The sequence below is a fragment of the Melanotaenia boesemani genome, chromosome 16 (genome assembly GCF_017639745.1).
Source record: "Melanotaenia boesemani isolate fMelBoe1 chromosome 16, fMelBoe1.pri, whole genome shotgun sequence".
In the NCBI taxonomy this organism is placed as follows: Eukaryota; Metazoa; Chordata; class Actinopteri; order Atheriniformes; family Melanotaeniidae; genus Melanotaenia; species Melanotaenia boesemani.
The window spans coordinates 3013863-3039496 of NC_055697.1; the positions used below are offsets into that span (position 1 = coordinate 3013863).

Below are 25634 nucleotides of genomic sequence, written 5' to 3' on the forward strand. Positions count from 1 at the left end.
CCAGTCTGGTTTTTTTTTTCTTTTTCAGTTCTGGCTTTTTCTGTTAACAATAATCCCAAGACCACCATCATTCCCTCGTCCTATATGTTCTCTTCCATGGTGGGTGTTGTGTTTTTCGATTGTTACTATGGTTCTTCTTCTACGTGTCGACGTTTGTCCGGCTCGGAGGACTAGACTGTAGATGAGTTGCTGGACACCATCGTCATGTGTGTGCTGTTCTGTGATTACATGTTCGGAGTACACCACACACAGTACGATCAACACAGATTTTTTTATCTTCATGTGTGAGGTCTCGACCAGATAAAAAATCTCATGAGATTAAAAAAGTCGTTATGTGTGTACCAGGCTTTAGGAGACAGACATGCTAGAGGTGGAGGCAGAGGGTATCTCAGTATGTTCTGAGGTGGAGGCAGAGGGTATCTCAGTATGTTCTGAGGTGGAGGCAGAGGGTATCTCAGTATGTTCTGAGGTGGAGGCAGAGGGTATCTCAGTATGTTCTGAGGTGGAGGCAGAGGGTATCTCAGTATGTTCTGAGGTGGAGGCAGAGGGTATCTCAGTATGTTCTGAGGTGGAGGCAGTGTTAAGGTCCATGACTGAGCTGCAGTAGAGTAGAAATGTGATGTTCAAATGTTTGTCTTGCGGCTCTTCATCAGTAAGTCAGAAGATTGAGGTTTAGGGTAAACACTGGATTAGTGAATATTCTCAAAACAAATGGCAGGGATCAGTATAATCCTAAATTAGCAGTTAATTAGCACACTGATTAATTTAAATAACATAGAAGAGTTTTAAATGGGAGAACTTACTGAACTCATGACATCACGGGATAAAAAGTAAGGATTCCTGGCTTGTGCACGATTTAGCACGAATAACTTAATGAGTTTATTTTATTTTATTTTTACTTTATTTCATCTAATTTACTATACGTCGTATTTTGTCTTATTTATTATGAGTGTTGCAGGTATTCTATTTATTCTGTTTTGATGGGTTTTGTAATTTCGTTGCACTTCTATTCATAATGGCAGCGCCTGCCTGGCTCAGCATGACCTGTCAAAACACTCAGATTCACACACAGTCTCATCCTCCTTACATGCTCTGTTTTCAGTTCAACACACAGATTTTCCATGTTTTGTAGGAATATCGTTAAGTTTGAATCTTCCAGAGTAGGTGCAGACCTCTTGGTTTCACCAGTGAGGGAAGGATGGAGGGCAGGAGGATCTATTTGAAGAGACAAACATATTTTTGGGTGTTGGGCCTAAAAGGAGAGAAATCCTGAGGCAATCATCTTACAGGAGGTCTAGTCTTGAGGTCTGGAAAGAAGTGGTACACTGAGCTGAAGCCAACTGGAAGATTTCATCCATCATCAAAAATAATATTACTGCTTCATTTCAGTGCCCTTTTCCTCACGCTTTGGTCAATATATCTCAGCAAATGTCCAAATCTGACGTACAGTCACAGTTCCCACATGAGTACAGTTGTATTTTTGTATTTGTCCGTTTAATTTCTCATATTTAAACACTGAAAGTCTGTTGTCGTGATCGAATACAGAACATTTGCCTCATTCTGACCTGAACTGTTGTGTTTGCAGCACCGACTTTCAGAAGAACAACCCTGTTCATAAACTAACAGAAGAGGAACTACTGGCCTTCACTTCCGTAAGTCCTTTTTCTTCTGAAGTAAATTCTTTAGTTTTCCAACAGTGTTATCCTCAGAAATCCGACTTTAATAAACTTGCCTGACTCAGCCTTCATATGAACTCAGTTTGGGTATTATTAGACAGAATGGATGTTCACATTTTCTATTTACAGACCAAAATGACAGATTCCAGGACAAGTAATGAGAGTTCTTATATTCTTTGTCTGAACTGACTGAGATAAAGTGTCTGTGGACCTAGTTAATATCACACAGTTATTGGAGCATCATCAGCTCAACTAATTTACCCCTCGACTATTGTCGGCAAAAAAACCCCCCAAAAAAACGACAGAGTGAGACGTCGTCTTCTTTTCTTGCACACGCGCAGTTAAGTCCACCAGGGGAAAAATATGGCGGCCGACCAGGGAATAAAACATCAGCAGAGGACGCCAAAAGTCTGAAACTTACTAAATAAATTAAAGACATGAGATTTGTAAAGCGGACCTTGCGTACCACAGATGTACGTCTGCAATGCAAAGAAGCCACCGGGTCCCAGTATCGGCCTTTAAATGCTTGAATATGTCAGAATAACTCCTCATGTTGGAAGACAACTCGTTAAAATTCGGTCATAGTTTTAGTAGTTGTTACCTAACCAGGAAACTGACATCCAGTGTATTTTTCGACATGTTACAATAGAAGCGTGATCTTGAAAAAGCTGGAAGGACAACTAGCAAACGAGGGAATTTCCATCACCCAGTGAATGCAGCACCGCGTGCTTACGTTTGCCGTCGGTAGTGTGGGAATTCTTCACTTTCCTAAGAAGACAGTTTGCTGGTTATTTGTAATAACTGTTCTAAACAAGTTCCACGAGGAGGGAGAAGAAACCCGAGCTTCAATACTACAAACCTGATCAGTCACCTGAAACATCATCATCGTTTCGACTGAGTTTTGGAAGCGTATGAGGACCCCCGGGCTGCTAAAGACTCAAACAACTTAAAGCCAACAGCGAAGAAGCCACCGGGTCCCAGTATCGGCCTTTAGTAGCTGAAAGTTATCGGTATCGGGCATCGTGCATCCCTAACTTTAAAACCAGGGCCAACCACTGGCCACAGTGCTAAACATAGAAATAAAATGCATCAGAAATAAGTAAAATGTACAAAATATGAACAGATTTATAAACAGCCAAAGAAGCCTTTCTAACATAAAAACCGCTAGATTTCACCACTGCACTCAGAGCTCCTCCGTCACCATACACCTTCTTGGGCTCTCAGGTCACCCACGGACCCACGGGGACCTCCGAGGGGACCGGGTCTTTGTGGTGCTCCCAACTGTAGAATAAGCTGCCTTTATACGTTGGACAGGCCTCCTCTAGATCAGCTTTTAAATCTTTTTTTAAAACCCTTCTGTTCACATTGGCCTACAGCACAGAATGACATGTCGATGTGATTTTAGTTCATTTTAATTAAACATCTTTAATACACTATTAGTTTAATAGTTTTCAGTGCACATTGTTCAGCTTTGTGTTTTTCAAGTGCGTTATAAATAAAGCTGCATCAATAACACAACCCGGTCTGCTTCCATCTATGAAACATTAATCAAATTAAGCCCTTCTGCTCCATACTGCCTCTCTCCTTGTCCAGCCTCATCACTTCCTGTGCCGGCTCTACTTGGGCCTTCTTCTAAAGTCCCTTCATACGCTCAGCTGGTTCAGACGTCTGCTGCTTGCATCATCACCAAAACCCCTTCATGCTACCCTCATCCTACAGCAACTCCACTGGCTCCTGGATTAGCATAAAATTGAATTCATACTCCTCTACGCCTTTAAGGCCTTAACCTCACCCCCCATATCTGTCTGACTACCTTCACATTTCCACCCCCAGCAGATCCTCCTCCATCCTTTTATTCTATGTCTATTTTATTTATAATTGGCTTCCTTTGAATTTTAAGTGTCCTTGAGGGTCTTGAAAGACTCTCAAAAATAATAATAATAATGATAATAATAATATTAAAAAGAAGAAGAAGAATGCCATTCAGGGTGGGGTCTGATGGTTTGAGGCGGACAGCGGAACGTCCAGCGGAACGTCCAGCGGAAAGTCCAGCGGAAAGTCCAGCGTCGCTGACGTTTCTCTCCGGTTTTTTTTTTCACCTCCAGTCTGAACTGCAGTCCGGCGTCTTGTTGTTCTTTTGTTGGTTTCAGTCTTTTTTTACCCGCCAGTCTCGTTAGCTCCATTAGCATTTGTGGTCAGTAAAGTGACTGAAAGGAGACGTGTGGTGAACATTAACGTGGGTCTTTGGGAAGTTGTGCTCTGACCACAGACTTTATCCCTCCAGCTCTCCTCTTCTTAGCGCTCAGAAAACGGCGAAGACTTGCGCTGTTGTTTGTTTGTTTCCTTTGGACTGGAAACTGAAACCAGGAGCAGCTGGTGCAGCGTTGTTGATGTGGAGAAGAAAAGAAGAAAAACTTGCCACAAGCACGTCAGATTTGCCTTTCTCTCCATGTACTATAGTCCAGAGAGCAGAGCTCCCAGAATGCATTGCACAAGTAAAATAATGGAGACCTCCTCAGAAGCTCATTAACCCCCCCCCCCCACTCCCCCCACTTAGGGAGTTAGGGAGGCACTGTTATGGCCGGAGTTCCTTTTAAAGGATTTTTTAGGTGAGATAGGTATAACTGTGCCATTAGAGCTTCTAGCTCTAAAGTAATGTCCACAATCATTGGCACAAAAAATGAAGGAAATGATGGAGGAATGATGGAGGTCTGCACTCTTAAGTGCTTAAAGTTTATATTCTAATTTTAGCTAATGTAAAGCTTTCATGTTTTATTTTTTGAGCTGAACTTGTGAGATGGGTGTGTGTTACTGAAGATTAAGCTTTCTGCTTCAGGTGAGCGTGAGAAGACGTCCTGATCCACACCGTTTATTATCTCAGGTAGGACATGTGAGAGCAGAGCAGGGTGCATTTTCTCAGCTATTTATCTGAAACTCTAGCCAGAAATGACTTTGTGAGACAAGTCCGACTCATTTTCTTCCAAGCGATGACCTTTTTGGAGACAATCTGCTCCAGAAACTTTCCATTGTCACCGGATAGCTCTCTGAGATGATCCAAATTTTTGGGAGTTGGGTCCATCCAGGTGGATGAGTTTGCTTGATGGAAGGAATTTGATAGCAGAGGAAATTAAAATGAGGGGGGGGGGGAGCGATCTTCTTGAGACTAATCTGAAGGCTGCCTTCACCAGAAACTCCTCTTGGCAGGAAAACATGTTGACTGCAGGCAGGCTGAGGTTTCTCTTCAGAGTTATTAATATCTCATTTAAGAGGATTAGCTCCATGAAGATGATTGTTTTGTAGTTGCTGTCCTTCATTCCTCTCAGATATCTGAGTGCAACATTAGAGACCTGATGGGACCAGCGAGGCGGGCTGATGGAGGTGAATACATGCATCTAAAATGTTGAGATCGTTTTTTACTTGATGTTGTAAGGATTCAAGATCAGAACTCAAATTAGGTTTGTTAGGTTGGTAATTACTACTGTATTCAGGATATACTCAGCAAACACCTGTTTCTGTTAACGTAGATCTCCAACCAGCCAATCACAGGGCAGCATGTAGTCATGTAGACGTGCTGAAGGCGATCACATTCAGCTGCTAGGCTCAGAATCTGGTGGAAGCATCATGAAACGGCTAAAATTATTCCAACACCATGATGGAGCTGGGACATACAGCACTGATGTGGGCGCGGATGTCGGCCATCTTTACAATCCGTTGAGTTCATCTACCAATGCTGCTCAACCAAACACATTACTGACCAATCAGAAGTTGAGCGAGGCTTGAAAACGCTTGGTTGAGGATGCAGCACATACGATAGAGCGTGAAATCATTTTGAATGATGAGTTTTGTGTTAGAGGATGTTGGGGGGACTGAGTGATGGTCGTCCTGCAGCATCCTCCACATGTAAGGCTGCAAAACTGTCCAAAGCTTTAGAAAAAGGGAGGATAACGTCGGTTTTAGTGGATTCGGATCACAGCTGTAACAAAGCAGCTACATGCCCAAAACTAGCTTCTCTCACCGAGATGACCTATTTTTAATAAGGCATGAGTAATACCCACCACAAGGTGGCACAAAATCAGTAGCTAGACTCTTTTTCCTCTGTTGTCCCCCGGTGGTGGAATGATCTACCAAACTATGTCCGATCTGCAGAGTCCTTATCCACTTTAAAGAGCTAAAGACTCAGGTGTTTAAGGAGCATTTCTGCACTTAGCTTAACTTTTCTACCCAACAGAATGAGTTAGAAAGATTTGTCCAGCTCTTTGGCCCAACCAAGTACTAAATAAGCTGCGTGCCCAAGATGATATTGTTTGATGAATTTGTGATCTTGTATTTAAACAATATTACTTACAAAAAACTAAAAAAAAAATAATAATAATAAAAAGAAATTATATGCACTGCCTCTAGCACTACATGACAGCACCTGGTCCAACTGGACTCCAGCAGTCTGACTATCACTTAATGATGACGTCCCACTTTGTTTGAATTCTAACTGGTGTTGTTCTTACTTTCAAATGTAAGTCGCTTTGGATGAAAGTGTCTGCTAAATGCCTGTAGAGTAGAGTAGAATAGAATAGAATGGAATGGAATAGAATGGAATGGAATAGAATAGGATAGAATAGAATAGTAATAACTTTTTAAATTAATGCATTCATTTCACAGATTAATCTCTTTGCAATAACACATATTTTTCACAGCCCTAATAAAAAATCCCAGTTTTATTTGATAAATGTGGCTCTAGTTTCTTTACAATGATCTGGCCACTTCTTGAAATGGTCTTGAGACCCCTGTTGGGGTCGGGGACCCCCAGTTTGGGAGAGGCTGGTCTAGATGAGAGCTGGCTTTTATCCCGGTGACCCTGCTGTTCATGAGTGATGCTGAAGGCAGCTTTCTTGTTGTTGTTGTCCCTGTGCAGCATTTGTCGTCCTGTCCAGCAGAGGAAACCCTGAACCACTTCCTTCTCTGCAGCATCCTGATCCGGTTGGTCTCTGATTGGTTTTTGATTCCCTGATGTTAAACCTTTCAGACCACATATGAAGCCCGGATATTTTCCTTCAGTTCTGGTGTAATAGCAGTGCTTGCAGCCATTTCCTCCTGCATATGAAGCTTTACATGTTTGGAGTTGGCTAACATAGAATAAGAAAAAGATCCAATAATTAAGAGATGGCCATGAGTGGAGAACCTTGACCAAAGCTCTATGAAATACACGTGTTCAGATATCTTCAGCTCTCTGACGTTTTTATTTGAAGGCAGTATTTTGGCCATTGATGATTAATTAATCTCCCGCTCTCAGCCAAACACAGCTCAGGTAATTAAGCGGTAGAAAGAGAAACTCACTGTGTGCTACTCATGAGGACATGGAGATGAGACAATGAATCCTATATCTCCACCGCATGTGGCCGTCTAGGAAGGCTTGCTGTGTTTGGACCACTTCTGGCCCAGAAAATCGAGCTGCCGGCTCTGTGAGCAGGCATCTTCCCAGCCTACATGTAGATCCAGGAATCTGCAGGCTGGTTAGATGGTTGTCACATGTCCGGTCATTTCCACCGCCTTTCTGACAGACCACCTGTAGCTGGTCCAGTGTGCCAGTTAGTACCTGAACTTTCCTTCATGAAACGGAAACATCATCGTGGTCAGAGTTAGAAATAACAAATTTAATAGAAATTATGAATTTGTTCTTCAAACTTTCCGTTCATCAAACAAAAGAAAAAAACACCGTTTGCAGCGATCAGACCTTCGCAGTTCTAGTCGGTTCCAGACAGTCGAACAACACAGAATATAAATTGCAGTTCATTTAAAAGGTGAAAGCAGGCTACATCTAAAAATAAATAAACAATTAAACACTGAAAACAAGATGCTTCCTCCAGTTCTCCGAGAATAACCTTAACCTGCCCTGAAGGGATGAAGGTGGGCAGTTTAATATCCGGCTGGATCCTGTTCCAGGATGAAGGAGCAGAGTTGGAGAACAACCTTTTCCAAGCTCAGGACGATGAACTGATGGAACACTGAAAGGAATAAAATCCTGTGAGCGTTCTACGTAGCAGGTAGGAGGATAAATATGGTGGCAGCAGCCTAAGGATGGACCAGGTGACCAGAGAGGACCATGTGCAACGATGAGTGAGGCGTTTACAGTCGGCTCTAGATGTCTCCATAGCAACAAGCCTCTTCCTGGCATTGAATGGAAAGAAAAATCCTAGTTTTCTGTTTTTTTTGTTTTGTTTTTTTTATGTTAAATATGGAATTTAAAATAAAGATTCTCATCATTGTTTTTATTTTGGTGGCTTATAAACTTGGTCCTTTAGTCATCGGGATCCTTCGGGAGGCTTTGCTGCTCAGTCTGCAGGGTTTCTGCTGCGGGTGGACGGTGGGTTCCTCCACTGCTTCCTGATGGTTGCAACGTGGGAGCCGGCTGGCTGTGATATGGGTGGTTCCTGTGGTGGCCTCCTCTGTGGTCATGTGTGGGGTAGCTGCCGGTATTTTAGAAAAAACTTAAACTGGATTAAAAATTTAAACTGGATTAATTTAGTTTATTAGTTACTCTCTTATTAAGAAGTGCTGTGGTTGCCTACAGCCCCCAGAAAAATGTTCATGTAAACAGACTTGGTATCGGAACATCCCAGAAGATATCGGAATCAGATCAGAATCCCAAAATAGCGGATGGGTGAATCTCTACTCCTCCTGAGAGGTGGTATCTCCCCCGTTCAGAAACAAACACCTACTGATGCTTCAGATACTAAACTAATGTAAAGAACGCCGCGCTCCTGAGTACACGGTTTACAGCAGAGGACTGATGGTTACTGATAACAGGCCTCTGGGCAGAAATGTCATTCTTTATAAATCGTCTCATTCATTTGAGTTCTTTGTGAAAATGGTGAAAATGAGCAAATTGCTGTTCATTGTTCATCTAAATGTTCTTCTTTCAACATCAAAGAAATTTGCAAATGATCCTAAAGTTTTGAGCTGATTTCAGCTTAATAAGGTTTTGTCCAAAACGTCACTTTGTCTCCAAATAGAGAGAAGAAGAAGAGAGTTTAGCAGAAGCTTGAACGGCGGTTTTGGTGAATTACATCGACCTACCAGCTGCCAGGAGGATTTAGGATTGTAACTCGCATCCAGGTCTGACTTGAGGGTTCTACCCCTGTCAGCTCAGGTCTGTCTGATGCTGTCTGATCCCTCTGCAGCATCTTCATCCTGAAACACCACCACAGCTTTTAAGGTGTACACAGCTTGCACAGCTTTGCAAGCTGCTAAAGAGAGCCCTATCATACAGTATGATAAACTACTATCCATCAGGTCGGCGGTGGAATAACGTTTTCATCGCCTCCACCAGTTTACAACGGGGAATCTCCATGGCGAAGCCTACCCGTTGTTGTACCTGAGTGGCAGAGGAAAAGAGGGTCGCGAGCTAGAGTCCTAGTCGTGGAATCGACCTCCTCTACCGAGTATTCTTCTGGCAAATGTTCAGTCATTGGACAACCAGCTGGATGAACTTTGGAGCAGGATGATGTTTCAATGGGAGATTCACATCTGTAACGTTTTGCTTACAGCTCCAATACCATCAATAAATTTGTAGACAACACGACCCTGATTGGTCTGATAACCGGTGATGACGAGATGACCTGCAGGGAGGAGGTCAGAGGCCTGACATCTTATTGCCAACAACCTCCATCTCAACATCAACAAAACTAAGGAACTGATCATGAACTTCAGGAGGAGGCAGAGACAGGAACACTCCTCCCTTTCCATCAACGGGGCTACGGTGGAAAGAGTCAACAACTTCAGGTTCCTTGGGGTTCACATCAGTGAGGACCTCACCTGGACTCATCACACTGACTTTATTACAAAGTCAGCCAGACAGAGGCTCTTCTTCCTCCGCAGGCTACGGAGGCTCAACATGGACTCAAGGATACTCTGCAACTTTTATAGCTGCACCATAGAGAGCATCCTGACTGGCTGCACCGCCTGGTACAGCAGCTGCACCGCCCTCCACCCCAAGGCTCTACAGAGGGTGGTGAAAGCTGCTCAGCACATCACTGGGATGGTCCTGCCATCCATGGAGGACCTCTACACCCAGCGGTGTAGGAGGAAGGCCACCAAAATCATGAAGGACCCCAGCCACCCCAGTCACAAACTGCTACCATCTGGCCGATGGTTTCACAGCATTCAGGCCCGTCCCACCAGCTCAGGGACGGCTTCATACCGCAAAACATAAGATTTCTAAATGCGTCAGCAGCAACACCACCTCTAAATAATAACATCTGCTTATTACTTATTATATATTTTATTGTATAACTTATTAGGGTCCGAGCCATACAAAGTATGGCAAGGCCCTATTGTTTCTGCTATGTTTATTAGGGTCCGAGCCATACAAAGTATGGCAAGGCCCTATTGTTCCTGAAATGTTTATTCTCCTTCTAAGCGTTTCGACCCCAAATTTGACCCCCTAAACACCCATGAAAAGTTGTGAAACTTGGCACACACGTCAAGTCCCGCGTAACTCGGATATTATAAGGTCCGCATACACTTCAATGCAAAATTGGCTCAACAGCGCCACCTAGACACCCCAAAATTCCCCTAATGAATGGGGTCCCAAAACTCTACTTCGACGTAGGAACACGAAACTCGGCACACACGTGTAACACCCCGAGTCGAGCAAAAAAGTCAATCTAACACCTGTTGCCATGGCAACGTGGTGCCCGCCATCTTGGCGTGTACGGCCATTTTTTTGCCATTTTTGGCACTTTACACACATCGTATTTGAACGAACTAGTCTGAGGGGATTCGTGCGACTGACTCCAAACTTGGAGGGAAGCTTCCTGACAAGTTGGGGACCAAACGCTATTCAAATCTTTCTAATAGCAGAAAGCGTGTTACCGTGGCAACCGAGGGAAAATGACCTTCTCGCAATGAAACACGGTTTTCTCATATCTCCGTAGAAAAACATGGGATCTGCACCAAACTTATCAGTATTCATATCTGTGACACCCCAAGTCCAGCAAAGAAGTCAATCCAACACCTGTTGCCATGGCAACGGGGTGCCCGCCATCTTTCATTTCACTTCTATTTGAACGAACTAGTCGGAGGCGATTCGTGCCACCGACTCCATACTTGGTGGGAAGCTTCCTGACAAGTTGGGGACCAAACGCTATTCAAATCTTTCTAATAGCAGAAAGCGTGTTACCGTGGTAACCGATGGAAAAAGCCTTCTCGCCATGAAACACAGTTTGCTCATATCTCCATAGGAATACATGGGATCTGCACCAAACTTGACAGGATTCATACAGGTTGGGTCCTTAACGCATTACACCACCTGTTGCCATGGCGACATCGGGTGGTGAAGTCCAGGAAGCTCGGACCCGATGGATGCCGCTTGCGGCTTTAATTATTCTTCTCCTCCTTCTAAGCATTTCGAGGCCAAATTTGACCCCCTAAACACCCATGAAAAGTTGTGAAACTTGGCACACACATCAAGCTCTGTGAAAAATTTTATATTCTAAAGTCCGCATTGACTTCAATGCAAAATTGGCTCAACAGCGCCACCTACGGACACAAAAATTCCCCAAATGAATGGGGTCCCGAACGTCTACTTCAACATAGGAAGACGAAACTTGGCACACACGTGTAACATGCTGAGCCGACCAAAAAATTCAATAGAACACCTGTTGCCATGGCAACGGGGCGCCCGCCATCTTGGCGTGTGCGGCCATTTTTTTGCCATTTTTTGCACTTTACACACATCGTATTTGAACGAACTAGTCTGACGGGATTCGTGCGACTGACTCCAAACTTGGTGGGAAGCTTCCTGACAAGTTGGGGACCAAAAATTGTTCAAATCTTTCTAATAGCAGAAAGCATGTTACCGTGGCAACCGACGGAAAATGACCTTCTCGCCATGAAACACGGTTTGCTCATATCTCCATGTAAATACATGGGATCTGCACCAAACTTCACAGTATTCATACTGGTGACACCCCAAGTGCAGCAAAGAAGTCAATCGAACAGCTGTTGCCATGACAACGGCGTGCCCGCCATCTTGGATTTCACTGCCATTTGAACGAACTAGTCTGAGGAGATTCGTGCGACTGACTCCACACTTAGTGGGAACCTTCCTGACAAGTTGGGGAACAAACGCTATTCAAATCTTTCTAATAGGAAAAAGCCTGTAACCGTGGCAACAGACCGAAAAAGCCTTCTCGCCATGAAACACGGATTGCTTATATCTCCACAGGAATAAATGGGAACGGCACCAAACTAGACAGTATTCACACACGTTGGGTCCTTAACGCATTACACCACCTGTTGTCAGGGAGACATCGGGTGGCGGGGTCCAGGCAGCTCGGACCCGATGGATGCCGCTTGCGGCTTTAATTATCCTTGCTTTTTGTGTCTAACTATTTTTATTGTTGTTTATATTCTTTTAGAATTGCTAGGAGAGTCTGGGATCTAAGATTTTCACTGCCAATGATTATTGATGTAATTGTTGTTCAATAACAATAAATTCCTTCATTTTATTTAATCCCATTGATGAGACCCTTCTCATACCGACCCGTCCCGACCTTCCTCTACAGACCCGTCCTATAAGCCTTGTTTCCACCAACAGGTGCAAGTCAGGTTGGGACATGTAGGGTGTGGATATGGTCTGTAAACTAATCTGGTTGCGTTTTCACAGCAACCGTAACTTTACCTGGGAGTCGGTGTATCAGCCGGATAGTATGTCAGCTACGTAGCAGCACAGCGCCTTCCTTAGAGTAGAACCAGAGCACGACTCAGAAACAAAGTAGGAGGATGGAGGTCATCCACCCTTTAATCAAGGGATTTAATCAACAGAGAAAATCTGTTGCTCTGAACAAGGAGCCGTTCCTGCTTTGTTTCTATGCAAATCGCACAGGGTCAGTCAACGGATTGCAGTGTGTCAAACATCACCCTTTCAGGTCGGGTCAGTTAGATTGGTAATCCAACGGAAGGGTCGCAACAAAGTAGGACGGGTCGGATTGGATATTAGGGTAACTTTCTCAGTTTTTTTGTGTGTAAACATAAAAAAATGCACCCCACCCTGCCCTGCCCCACTGTTGGTGGAAACGGGGCTATACTGACCCTTCTGGTACCAACTCTACTTGTACCGACTTGTCGCGTACCGACCCGGAGCTGTTTTTAAGTGTAAATGAAGAAGTAAAGGAGGGATTGTTCTGAAAGTTGATACAACACATTTTTATCTACCCCTCGAGAAGATCTTAGACATCTTCGTTTGTCATCAAATTCCTGAATTTTAATGCATGAACTCGTACCGACCATACAAGTCCTTATGAGTTATCGTAGCAATATCAGCTTTTTAAATAAATAGATAAAAGAAGCAGTCTGAACATGTTCTGATGTGGAAACCTCATATATCTGTCCTGCATTGAGAAAATTGGTGATATTTTTAGATTTTAATGTGCAGGAATGATCCCACTCTACAAAATCATGGTATTTGTAGTTTTTGGTCTTTATTCCTCCTCTCACAGTCAGATAAAACATTTGAACGCTGTCACTGTATGATCAAAACCTTCCAGTTCCTTCTTTAAGGCACTGTTTGTTCCTTCGTGTTCATGGTGGTGACAAACGCTTGGCGTGACTTAGGCCTGATTTTTAATTGCTCTGTGATTGATGTTGGTGGAGGAATAACTGCATAATTAGGACAATTTACTGTTGCAATAATGACTCTAGCAAGGCCTGCTTAGCATCCACAAGCATTCTTAGTGTTTGTCTGTCTCACCTGCACCCCTTTCATGGTGTGCAGAAAGTCGTTGCTGTGTAACATGCTCTGGTTTCAGACAAGCCTGAACACTGATCCAGATAAAGAGCTCCAGTCATTTTCCCTGTGAGTGAGTCTGCTGGATGCTGCAAAGCCCTGCTCCCTTTAATCAGCTCATCTAAAGCTAAGCCACAAAGCTGTGCTAGCTATTACACATCAGATAATCACCACAGCACACAGATAAAGACTTTCAGGCTGTAATAGGTTTTAATAATTAGGTGCAACTCGGAGAAGCTTGCTGCTTGATTTCTCCCAAGGCCAACAGGGGGGAGAGGCAGAGGATGCTTTGTTGTTTTGTGTGTATGTGTGTATATATATATATATATATATATATATATATATATATATATATATACACACATATATATATATATATATATATATGTATGTGTGTATATATATATATATATATATGTGTGTATATGTACATATATATATATATGTATATATACATATACATATATATATACATATAGAATAGAAATATATATATATATATACACACATATATATATATATATATATATATGTATGTGTGTATATATATATATATATATGTGTGTATATGTACATATATATATATGTATATATACATATACATATATATATACATATAGAATAGAAATATATATATATATATATATATATATATATATATATATATATATATATGTTAACTTTTGTAGTGTTAACAGCTGATCTCTGAATACGATGCATTTTCCTGATGGAGACTTTTCTTGATAGGTCTTCATCTGAACCCATCTGTTTACTCTCTGAATCACACACTTATTTATTAAGAGAACAACGATCTCACTGAAGTTTTCCAGAAATGTTTTCATTCCTTTCTCTAGATGTTAAACTTTTTCTCTCTTTTAATTAACAGAAGGATTCTTCTCTTTCCCCAGACTGCAGGAAGCTGAGACTGTCTTAATCATCTGGAACAAAAGAATTTTGATGAAGAGTCAAACATCTCTTCTTTTTTTGTGCTTGTTCTGTCCTTTCCACAGAGTATTTTGTCTCAACGTAAGTTCTGGGCTGTGGAGGTCACTGCTCTATGCCTCAGGACCAAACTGGAAAAAGGAAGATCTCGATGTGTTGAAAGAGCCATGATGCAAACCCAGGTAAGCAGATCAAAGAAAGAAGAAGAAAACAAAGAGCCACTATCTCTGTACTGGCGTTATTTGAGCAGAGTTCAAGCCTTCGACAGGATGATGGTGATGATTTTATTTCCTGGGTGAGGCTGTCAGACTCATCTCTGCTGGCCGTGGTAGATTCAACATTAAGCTACCTCTTCCCTTCTCTCTTCAGCGATGTTAAGTGATTACCAGCCACTTTTTTTTATTTGGCTGATTGTATTCCATGAATGAGTCAGACACTGACTCACCGCTCCACCTCATCAGAATCTTTAACTGAGACAACTGGAGGTCATTTGGTCCAGAATAAATATGTCTACATGGTGGCAAAAACCAGGAAAATAATCTAAACTAAAGAGCTGGAACTGCCTGAAAGTAGGAAAACATGTTAAAATGTCATTTTCTCTAAAAATCAAGTTTGAGCAAATTTGAAACAAACAATAATCTTTGAATATATTTGGTTGTTGGTCCAGTCCCTTCAGAGGTTCCTGAAACAGCACCACTGGGCTGCATGCTTCTACATATGAATCTTACTGGTAAAGGCATATTTATGAGTCTCTGGGCACCATGTGGTGGCTGACTGCCCGAGGCTGACGCACTTGGATGTGGTGCCTCTAAGTGGGTGGCAAGCCAGCAGGCGAGTTTCCAGAGCTTTCTTGTGGAGTAAGGCTACTGATATATACATTTTTGTTTGTTATTATACTATTTATATTTATGGTGTAAAATCCATAATAGAAACAAAAACTGCTCCTCAGATTACTGAACGTAATGATTTTCTTCTTGGAAACAAGGGAGAGCAATCCAAGGGTTTGATAAAAAAAGAAATAGAGAAAAGTGTATTTGAACCTTTGTTAGAGATTAAAATGATCTGAGTCAGATCATGTCAGAGTTAGCTGTGACTACTTGGTTAAAGGTTTGGAAATCACTTTCCTTCAGATGGTTATGGTCATTCTCTGTTAGCTGATGAGATGTTGTGGCTAAGCTCGTGGGTAATAGAACCTTCATCCACTTGGATGTCCTAGCAATCTTTCTAATGAAGCCAACATAGACTGGGCTTCTACTACGAGTCTAGACTGATAGAGTAAAACAGCTAGCAACAACAACCCTATAATAACACCAAAATGTGTACTTCCAGGAGGAGAAATGATGCAGGAATTGTCACGAAGGGTCTTAATTCCAACCACTTTCACCATCCATAAATCAGTGTTTATCCTCCTGCATGTTTTAGATGTTTGTACACTTAAACACACTTGGCTGCAGTGGAAAGCTCGTTAACAGGCTAACAAATATGAGAGGAGGTCTAAATCTGAATCAGGTGTGTTGGAGGAGAAAGCATCCAAAACAGGCAGGGCAGGGATACTGGAGGACAGGAATTGAGAAGCATTGCATCAAATCATCACATTAGTCCAGTTTATAATAAATATGTTCATATAAACCATAAAAATAATGACATTGCTAAGGAAAAAAAGGGACTGGATCAGATCTTCTTTTTGATTCAGTCCTCCATCCTGAGCTGCACAAGGAGACAGTGAAGAAAAAACCTGCATCAGAACAAGGACCAGGAAGGAAAACTTTCATCAGAATCTGGACTAGGAAGGAAAAGTTAAGGTTACTTGTGAAACCCAATTCTCTGGGTTGCACGTGTCTCACTATGAGGAGCGAGTCTGTCACTATGGGGAGAGTGTCTCTCGCTATGGGGGAGCGAGTCTCTCACTATGGGGAGAGTGTCTCTGGCTATGGGGGAGCGAGTCTCTCACTATGGGGAGAGTGTCTCTGGCTATGGGGGAGCAAGTCTCTCACTATGGGGAGAGTGTCTCTGGCTATGGGGAGCGAGTCTCTCACTATGGGGAGTGTCTCTCACTATAGGGAGAGTGTCTCTCAGCAAGTTTCACACTATGGGAGCGAGTCTCGCACTGACTCCCGGATTGCCAGACATGACTGTAAAGAAGACAACTGCTCCCTGTGGCACTTTAGAGAGGGTCCACATCCTGAGAACCCACCTCCAGGATCGAATGAGCCAGGGTTGTTGTGTCATCTAATTTATAAAACCTAGAAAACGTGTGGGTGAAGCCCAACATGCTGCTGCGCACACTTCCTAGATATAAACTCCCTTACATAAGGCCCAATAAGTTGCCAGGGCCCTTGTGGAATGTGCACGGAGCCCAGTGGGTGGCTGCAGACCCCTGCTAGTATACCAGGGTGATGGCTCCCACAATCCAGTGGGAAAGACTCTGCTTGGACACAGGCTTCCCCACATGTGGTTTGGCCCAAGACACAAGCAACTTGTCACTCTTTCTAAAATTCTTATTCTTGTCCAAATAAATTTTAAGTGCATGGACTGGACACAAAGTGTGTGAAAGCCTGTGCTCCTCAGGTGCAAATGGCAGGCAGCAGAAGACAGCTAGCTCTACTCACTCTCACTCTAAGTGAGCATTAACCTGTAACGTTTGGGATAAAAGCCGGGTTAGGCCATAAACTGACCTTAGTATTATCTGGACCAAACCAAATACACGCATTGTTTACAGACAGTACATGGATCTCACCAACTCGCTTAGCTGAAGCGAGAGGAAGTAGTAGGGATGTCTTTATGGACAACAACTTCAGCTCCACCTGTTCTAGTGGTTCAAAACAGGAACCAGAGTGCTTTCAGAAGACTGGGAAGGTCATGACGGGGCCAGCGGCCTGGAGTTGGGAAATCTACGGTGTACACCTTTCATGAAATGACATACCAAAGGGAGCTGGCCTACCAACTGTCTAAGCCAGGGGTGCCCAAGTCTGGTCCTCGAGATCTACCATCCTGCAACGTTTAGATGTAACCCTTCTCCAACACACCTGAATCAAATGACTGGCTCGTTACCAGGCCTCTGCAGAGCTGAATGACATGCAGAAGTCATCTGATTCAAGTGTGTTGGAGAAGGGTAGCATCTAAAAGTTGCAGGATGGTAGATCTCGAGGACTGAACTTGGGCACCCCTGGTCTAAGCCAATATGACAGGCTGAAAAACCGCCAGATACACCTTAATGGTTGAGAGAGCTTTGCGTTTGTCAATGAGGTCCTGCATGACAGAAAGAACCACTGCTGCTGAGCACTGAAAAGGTACTGCCTGAGATTCTGTGCACCAGTTTTCAATCACACTCCATTTGTGTCCATATAATGCCCTAGTAGGTGATGCCCTAACTCGCTGAACAGTGCCAATAGCACCATGAGGAAGCCCTGCTGCATTCAGGTTGAACCACTCGTGGACCAAGCCCACAGAGCTAGCCTCTCTGGATGTGGGTGTTAAATCTCCCCTCCTGCTTGAGACTGCAAGTCTCTGTGTAGAAGTAATGCCCACGCTGGCCTAGACAGGAGCAGAAAGATCTCCGCCAGCCAGTGCTTCCCTGGGCACCGTGGGGTGATCAGAATCCAGGAAGGACGGCCATCTTCCTGGACCGGTTGTGGGTGGAGAGGACAGGAAAGAGGGTGAACCAGCAGCAGAACTCTAATCTAGAGATTCCTGCTGAGAAAGAAGAGAAACACAAATGAACAACAACAACAACGTCAGATGTTTCTACATGGAGAGTGAAGAGAGCAGAGAGGAGCCCAGTGCATCGTGGGACTTCCTCCAGCAGAGAGGAGACCAGTGCATCGTGGGACGTCCTCCAGCAGAGGAGACCAGTGCATCGTGGGACGTCCTCCAGCAGAGGAGACCAGTGCATCGTGGGACGTTCCCCAGCCGCCTCGGCCAGCAGGATGGATCAGGGTTGCTGTTGCAGTATAATAATAATTGAAATGATGCTGCCATACTTCACCTTTGGTTTCCTTTTTCCAGGTGATAGTAGACCACTTTGAAGACAACAGCTGTCCTGTCACGGAGCGGCTCAAAGTCTTCTACTGCTGCCAGGTCCCGCCCAGATGGGCTGTACAGGTACCACACACTTAATCTCACAAAGCACATTTAAATTTTTAATGCTGTGATGATGTAATTAGCACTGACCGGGAAACCCCATCAAAGAGATGCTAACGGACCACACCTCAGTGTAAATACAAATACAAAATACAAAACAATATACACCCAACAAAATAATCTCCCTAAAAGAAATGAAAAATACATCCTTAATCCCTAACAGTAATTGCAAAAAAAATCACAAAACAGTACATCAAAACAGTACGCATTTAACCCGTTGGAGATGACGAGGTTTTAACACCCACACTTTTCCTGAATCTTTTTTTTTTTTTAACGTCATTGTTCTGGTCGTCTCTGTGTCTGCTCAGCATGGCAGCCTCCTCCTCCTCCTCCTCCTCCCTCTCCTGTGGTGAATCATGACAGCTGTCGGTGATCAGCTGATCGTGTTTCTCAGTAAGGTGTAAAATCTACTAGTCATCAGACAACCATGGACACATCTAAATAGATCTGGTTCAGATATCTATCTATGTGCCTACGTCTTCTACCAGGAATCTTGGTGTCATGGTAGACAACTAGCTGACCTTTAAGGACCATGTTGCCTCGGATGCTCAGTCTTGTCAATTTGTTCTCTACAACATCAGGAGAATTAGACAGAACACATGGCGCAGCTCCTGGTCCAGGCTCTGGTCATTTCACACATTGACTATTCAACTCCTTACTGGCAGAAACCCAAAAGGCTCCGGTCTACCTCCACTCCTTAGTCCAGAGCTACACCCCCTCTCCACAGTTACGCTCTGCCAGTGAAAAACGCCTGGTGCTCCCAGCACAAGGTGGCACCACATCAGTAGCTAGACTCTTCTCCTCTGTTGTTCCCCAGTTGTGGAACGATCTACCAAACTCCGTCCGATCTGCACAGAGTCCTTAACTTAACTCTTCTAGTCGTCGGAATGAGATAGGAAGATTTGTCCAGCTCTTTGGCTCAACTCAGCACTGAATAAGCTACATGCACTTACGCCCAAGATGATGCTGTGGGATGAAATCATGATCTCATAATTAAACAAAGGACTATTATAGAGAAAGAGAGAGAAAAAAAGCCTCTACATGACAGCACCTGAGTCCACCTGGACTCACAGCAGTCTGGCTACCACTTAATGATGACATCCCTCCTGGCTGATTTCTGCTGGTGTTCTTCCTCTCAGATGTAAGTCACTTTGGAGAAAACATCTGCTAAATGACTGTAGACTAGAATAGAATAGAATAGAATATCTAGTGAGAGTGAAACAGCAAAGGAAGCAAGGAGATGTCTTCTCTAGATCATTGTTGCTGTGCAGATGTTGGAGACACAGGTCTGATCATTTAGGTGATATGACGTGGTGACAGAAACTGTGAACATGGTCTGATACAAACCAGACCGGGATCCTTCACTAACACAGCGGCTGACAGGTGGTAGAAAGGATTTATATTTCAGCTGTTCAGGGGCAGGTCTAGAACAGTGTTGTTTTCCTCAACAATGATGAATTTATTTAGTTGACAAACCTTTTTTTTCATGACGATAACGAGATGGTGACGAGCTAAAAATGGTTCTGATGATGAAAACATGACAAGACGTTTGTGAGATTTCTTTGATGAGACAAAGGGCTGATTGTCCAACATTAAAAACACGACATTTCTGCCTATTTTGAGCACAATCTGTCAGTCAGCAATGCTTCTGCACCTTGGCCACGCCCACCACCAGACGTGCAGCGTCACACAGACAAGCAGTTCATTCATTCATAGATGAATCATGACGGCAGCATCTACGAAGGGGTTCGGTGGAAGCGATGAAACGTATATATATGTTGCTCTTTGCTTTTTTAGAGTAACTGATTCCACAGTTAGAACTGCAAAGCATCACCCTAGGTAGATCAGAAAGTATCTGCTGTTGGTTGGAAACCTTCTAAGTCTAAAACATTCCTTTTAATTTGTATTTATTGATGAAAATAACCAAACAACAAGCTCACAATGTGTTGCTATATGTTGAACTTATAGATCTGCTATTTTCTTGTGACATGTTTGTATGATGAATTGGGCATCATTTCATGACAAAGGTGAAATATAGAAATAAAAGTTTCTGTCCAACAGCAGTTAAGTAACACGGCAGCATTTCATCCCTGTTGATGGGAAAGTCTCGGCTAAAGCTTTCAGTCTGGTAAAGGATCTGGTTATTATGTAAAAGCATTAAGGTTAACTTGTTTTATCAATTACTTGTTATAACCTGTCAACCTTGATTCCACTTCCTAATGCGTGTTATTGACCTAAATTAATTTCTTAAAAGACTAATACTTCTTTTATTTGTCTAAAACCTTTTTGAGTTTTCGTCTAAAACGAATGACTAAAACTAAGACTAAAACTGAGATGCTGCCAAAAACAACACTGGTCTAGAAAAGGTTAGATGGGGGCCAGGTAGGAGCACTGACCAGATAAAGGGGGCACAAATGAGATTTATTTTTTAAGATCTTGATTTTATGTATTACTGAACTGATTATTACAAATAAAATTGTCTTCTGATGTAAAAATCCAAAGAAAAACCCAAGTGAGCTTCTGTTGATATAATGTCTTTGCATTAATGCGATAATTTTGACAGTCCTAATGTTTTAGGCTTGGTTTCCGTGATGAACAGTAATAATCACATATTTTATTATTTGTCTACAAAATGAAACCCTGACATCACAGAATGCATCAGTATATTCTATAATAGCCATTAGATTAAAGTTAAATTGACTTAATGGGACATTTTTGTCCTAAATAATGAGAAGAACAGTGACATCAAGTAATCAAACTGCCATTTAAATGTTTGGTAGTTATGTGCAGAGCTGAAGTTTTTCAAAGAATTTATGCCAAAAAAGAAAAAATCTAAATGTGCAAAGTTTTCTAACAGTTCTTTGGAACTGAAGTTGTGCTTCGGGCCCTTGGTGGCAAGCAGTTGCCTCCAGATGACCAGCAGTGGCCCCTGGATGACCAGCAGTGGCCCCTAGGTGGCTAGCAACAGCCCCCGGGTGGCTAGCACTGGCACCTGGATGGCTGGTAACGGTGTCCAGGTGGCTAGCGGTGGCATCCAGGTGACTAGCAGCAGCCCCAGTGGCTAGTAGCGGCCCTGGAGGGAAACTGGTCTCAGTCACAGAGTTTTATTTTTTGTTTCCACCATAATCCACAAACAGCAAGACAAGTCTGAAATAAGCAAAAAACCTGGGATATAAAGTTTAACGGCCTCAGAGGGACTGAAGGAAAAGCACTAATGACATTTTGTGACATATTTGCTGAAGCACAAAGTAGCAGAAGATCTATGAGGATGAACCTTACGCTGGCCTGAAAAGGGAGGAGAGAAAAAAGGAAAAGAGAAGTAAGTAGAATAAGCAGTCACATAAAGATTTAGATATGTCCAGGAGATTAAAGGAGGAAGCGTGTTGGAGAGAGGGAGCGATCGGTCGGGGAGGAGGCATCACCCAGGCACCATGTAATAACTGATAACAGCAATAAAGCTGGAATTGAAGAGTGTGTATAGTTGCCTGGGGACTTGAAGGAGGATTGCAGACATGCTCTTTCTCTCGCTGGAGGAGGTGGATGTGTAACAAAGCACTGAAGGCGGGGGGGTGACGGTGTGTTCAATATTGTTTTTATAGAAAATATTTCATCTTTATACCTTTGGGGCGAGGCCATTTTTATGCTTTACATGCTGTTGGTTTTGCACATTTCAGGCCAAACATCATATCCTATGCAGTCAGTCTGTTTTCTACCTGTTCCAGCTGGTTTCCTTCCTTTCAACTGTTTGAGAAATGAAGGTGGTGAACGTGCGGTTTCCTCGGTCAGCACGCTGACAGCTGTGTTCTCATCCTCTGCAGAAACAGCTGGCCAGCCTCCTGATAGACCTCGGCTGCTTCAGTTCAGCTCTGCTCCTTTATGAAAAGCTGGAGCTCTGGGAGGACGTGGTCATCTGTTACGAGAGGCTCGGCCAACATGGAAAGGTATGTGGATGCAGAAATACAGTTTCCACAAAAAATCTAAATCTAAGACATTAACATGTAGGTCCGGTACCGGCACCAGGACTCTGTAACAGGTCCGACAGTTGATCACTGTGGGCCGGCCCCATTTATCAAGGGAAGTTTGACTTTATAAGAAGCCGAGTTATAGATTAATATTTCAATATTTGACTCGTATCAAAGCAGATTAAGTATAGAATATTATTAAAGTATTTTCTTCTTCTATGAAAAACAAAACTTTTATTAATGAATATCAAAATCAGTCGGGTGATCTCAACCAATAATCAGACTTTAGAATCAATAGACTGAGACTGAGATCAGTTAATCAAAGAACCTGATCAGTGATATTATTAGAGATACGTTCAGCACCATAGATCATCTTTCACACAACACAGACGCTGTGCCCTGCAGACTTCAGGCTTAATAGCAGACTTGTGCAGAGCTTGTTAGAGATCCACTGAATTTGAATCAGGTGTGTTGCAGAAGGGAAACATCTAAAACCTGCAGGATGGTAGATCTCAAGGACCAGAGCTGAGACCACTGATCTAATATCTGCAGGATAGTGGGCCTGGAGGACCAGGGTTGGGAATCACTGCTTATAAGTTCAATGGCTAGAAACTAGGGCTGGGCGATTAATCGATAAAATTGATAAATCGAATTTTCCATTTCTGGAGAATTGTTTTTATGAAAATTGGGATTTTTTTCCATAGTTAGTTAGCAGCAGACTTAGCCCTCCCTCCACACCAGAACGGTGTTTGTCTGACAGATTTTCAGTGAAGTGACCCTTCACTCACGCCTGGGATTTAGCTGTGCGTATAACTGCAGTGGGAAATGCTGCTCTCTACGAGATGCAGAAGTCAACTTAACCCACAAACCCTAGTTAAGAGACAACCTTCATCAGGGGAATTATTCCTGCAGTGGATCCTGTACGATAAGGATCCAGATGGAAAGAGATCACGGATGCATTGTGTCGCATATTTCTATGTAAGATATGAAGTCTTTTATATGGTGGAAAAGTTACGACATTATGTGCTTTATTTTTGCTGGGATTCATCTATATAAACAAATAAATGTTTTTAATAAGTTTGTTTTTGTTTTGTAAAAGAAAAGAAAAAAAATCTATTAAAATCAGAAATAGGATTTGGGTTATAAAAAATCAGAGATTTTATTTTTAGGCCATATCGCCCAGCCCTACTAGAGCCTGCTAGAGCTCAACCAAACTGATTCTGGTTCATTCTGTCATAACACCCCTGTTACTACAGAGCCATCCACTTAGGTTAAATTCCACCAAAAATTAAGGAACCTAAAAGATTGGGCCAAAGGTTCGACTACTTACAGGAAAAGTGAAGAGAATGAGACTCGTACAAAGGTTTAAATTTGTGAAATTTCCAGGTTGTATATTTTTTACATATTATTTACATGTGGGTTACATTAAGCTAAACAGTCGAGCTAAGAATGAAAGGTTAGAGAATTTCTAGGCCAGAAATCTGGATAATGAAGCAGTGAAGGTGTATGGATGGAAGTTATTGTATATATTGTGATTGTCATTTTTGTCCAGGCCTGTTTCATGAGTTTATTTTTAAAAATAATTCTGCTGAAGCATGGTTGAAAAGCAATATCTGACCTTCACTGGTTAAATTTCATAGAATTTTTATTTATTATTACTTTTGTCAGATTCAAGTTATTTCTGTGACCATTGTGAGTTTTTCTTTCATTAACTGAAGGGTATTATATCTGTATTTAAAAACATTAGTTCTTTAGCATGTTTAGCCATGTATTAAGAGCCATTGTGGAAGATCCAGAGGGCCACTTGCTGCTCCGGAGCCGCAAGTTGAACACCCCTGATTTAGTGTTTGTAAACCAGAATTCACTGCATTTTCTTCATAAAGGAGTAGGCCTTCTTTTAGAGGAAAAGAACATTTTTCGTGTAACAATGCAATTGATCATGATAAAAAAAAATTTCATTGTTGCCCAACATTATATATATATATATATAGTTGGCCCCAGGCTAAATGCATTTGAAGGCCCCTGCCATAGGCGGAGGAGGAGGGATATATGCAGCTGTGGTTGCTATAGTTACTATCTTTCTAGGTCTCGTCTCATTGCTGGAATCATCCAAGCTGCTGGAAATGGTTGATTCTTACAGCGTGACATCGGTCAAACTTCCCACCTATCAAAGAGCTTAAATTGCTGCTATTGTCCAGTCAGGAGCAGCAAGATCAACCGCTGTGAAACACATTGTTTCAGTAAATAAACCAGCTATGACCACTGCAGCAGCTACAACTAAGGAAATCGGCCAATCACAGCCTCCGCTTGGATTTATGGAAGATCATGTTGAAATCCAAATATGATGAAAACCGTCCATCAATCCATCGCTTATGCCACTTATCCAGCCACATTTGCCAGCTCATCCGGGGGGATCCCAAGGTGTTCCCAGGCCAGCTGAGAAATGTCCCTTCAGCGTGTCCTAGGTCTTCCCCGGGGCCTCCTCCCAGTGGGATGTGCCCGAAACACCTCACCAGGGAGGCGTCCAGGAGGCATCCTGACCAGATGCCCGAGCCACCTCATCTGGCTCCTCTCAGTGTGGAGGAGCAACGACTCTACTCTGAGCCCTTCCCGGATCACCAAGCTTCTCACCCTATCTCTAAGGGAGAGCCCGGATACCCTGCGGAAAAAACTCATTTTGGCCGCTTGTATTTGCGATCTGGTTCTTTCGGTCACTACCCACAGCTCGTGTCCGTAGGTGAGGGTAGGAACGTAGATCGACCAGTAAATCCAGAGATTTGCCTTTTGGCTCAGCTCCCTCTTCACCACGACTGACCGATGCAGAGTCCGCATCACTGCAGACGGCGCACTGATCCGCCTGTCGATCTCCCGCTCCACCCTTCCCTCACTTGTGAGTAAGACCCCGAGATAACTCCTCCACTTGGGGCAGGACCTCATTGTTGACCTGGAGAAGGGCCTCCACCCTTTTCTGGCTGAGGACCATGGTCTTGGATTTAGCTGTGCTGATTCTCGTCCCAGCCACTTCACACTCGGCTGCTAATCGCTCCAGTGAGAACCGAAGATCACGGCCAGATGAAGCTAACAGAACCACATCATCTGCAAAGAACAGAGACCCAATCCTGAGGCCACCAA

General features: G+C 43.1%; 1 protein-coding gene across 1 annotated transcript in view; it reads left to right on the forward strand.

Moving 5' to 3' along the window:
* ttc27 (tetratricopeptide repeat domain 27) overlaps window positions 1-25634 on the forward strand; it is a 94661-nt gene that overhangs the window by 45802 nt on the left and 23225 nt on the right. Inside the window, exons 9-12 of the mRNA XM_042010094.1 lie at window positions 1586-1652; window positions 14469-14582; window positions 18406-18501; window positions 22359-22481. Coding sequence (XP_041866028.1) covers window positions 1586-1652; window positions 14469-14582; window positions 18406-18501; window positions 22359-22481 — 400 coding nt within the window. The remainder of the gene's footprint in view (window positions 1-1585; window positions 1653-14468; window positions 14583-18405; window positions 18502-22358; window positions 22482-25634) is intronic.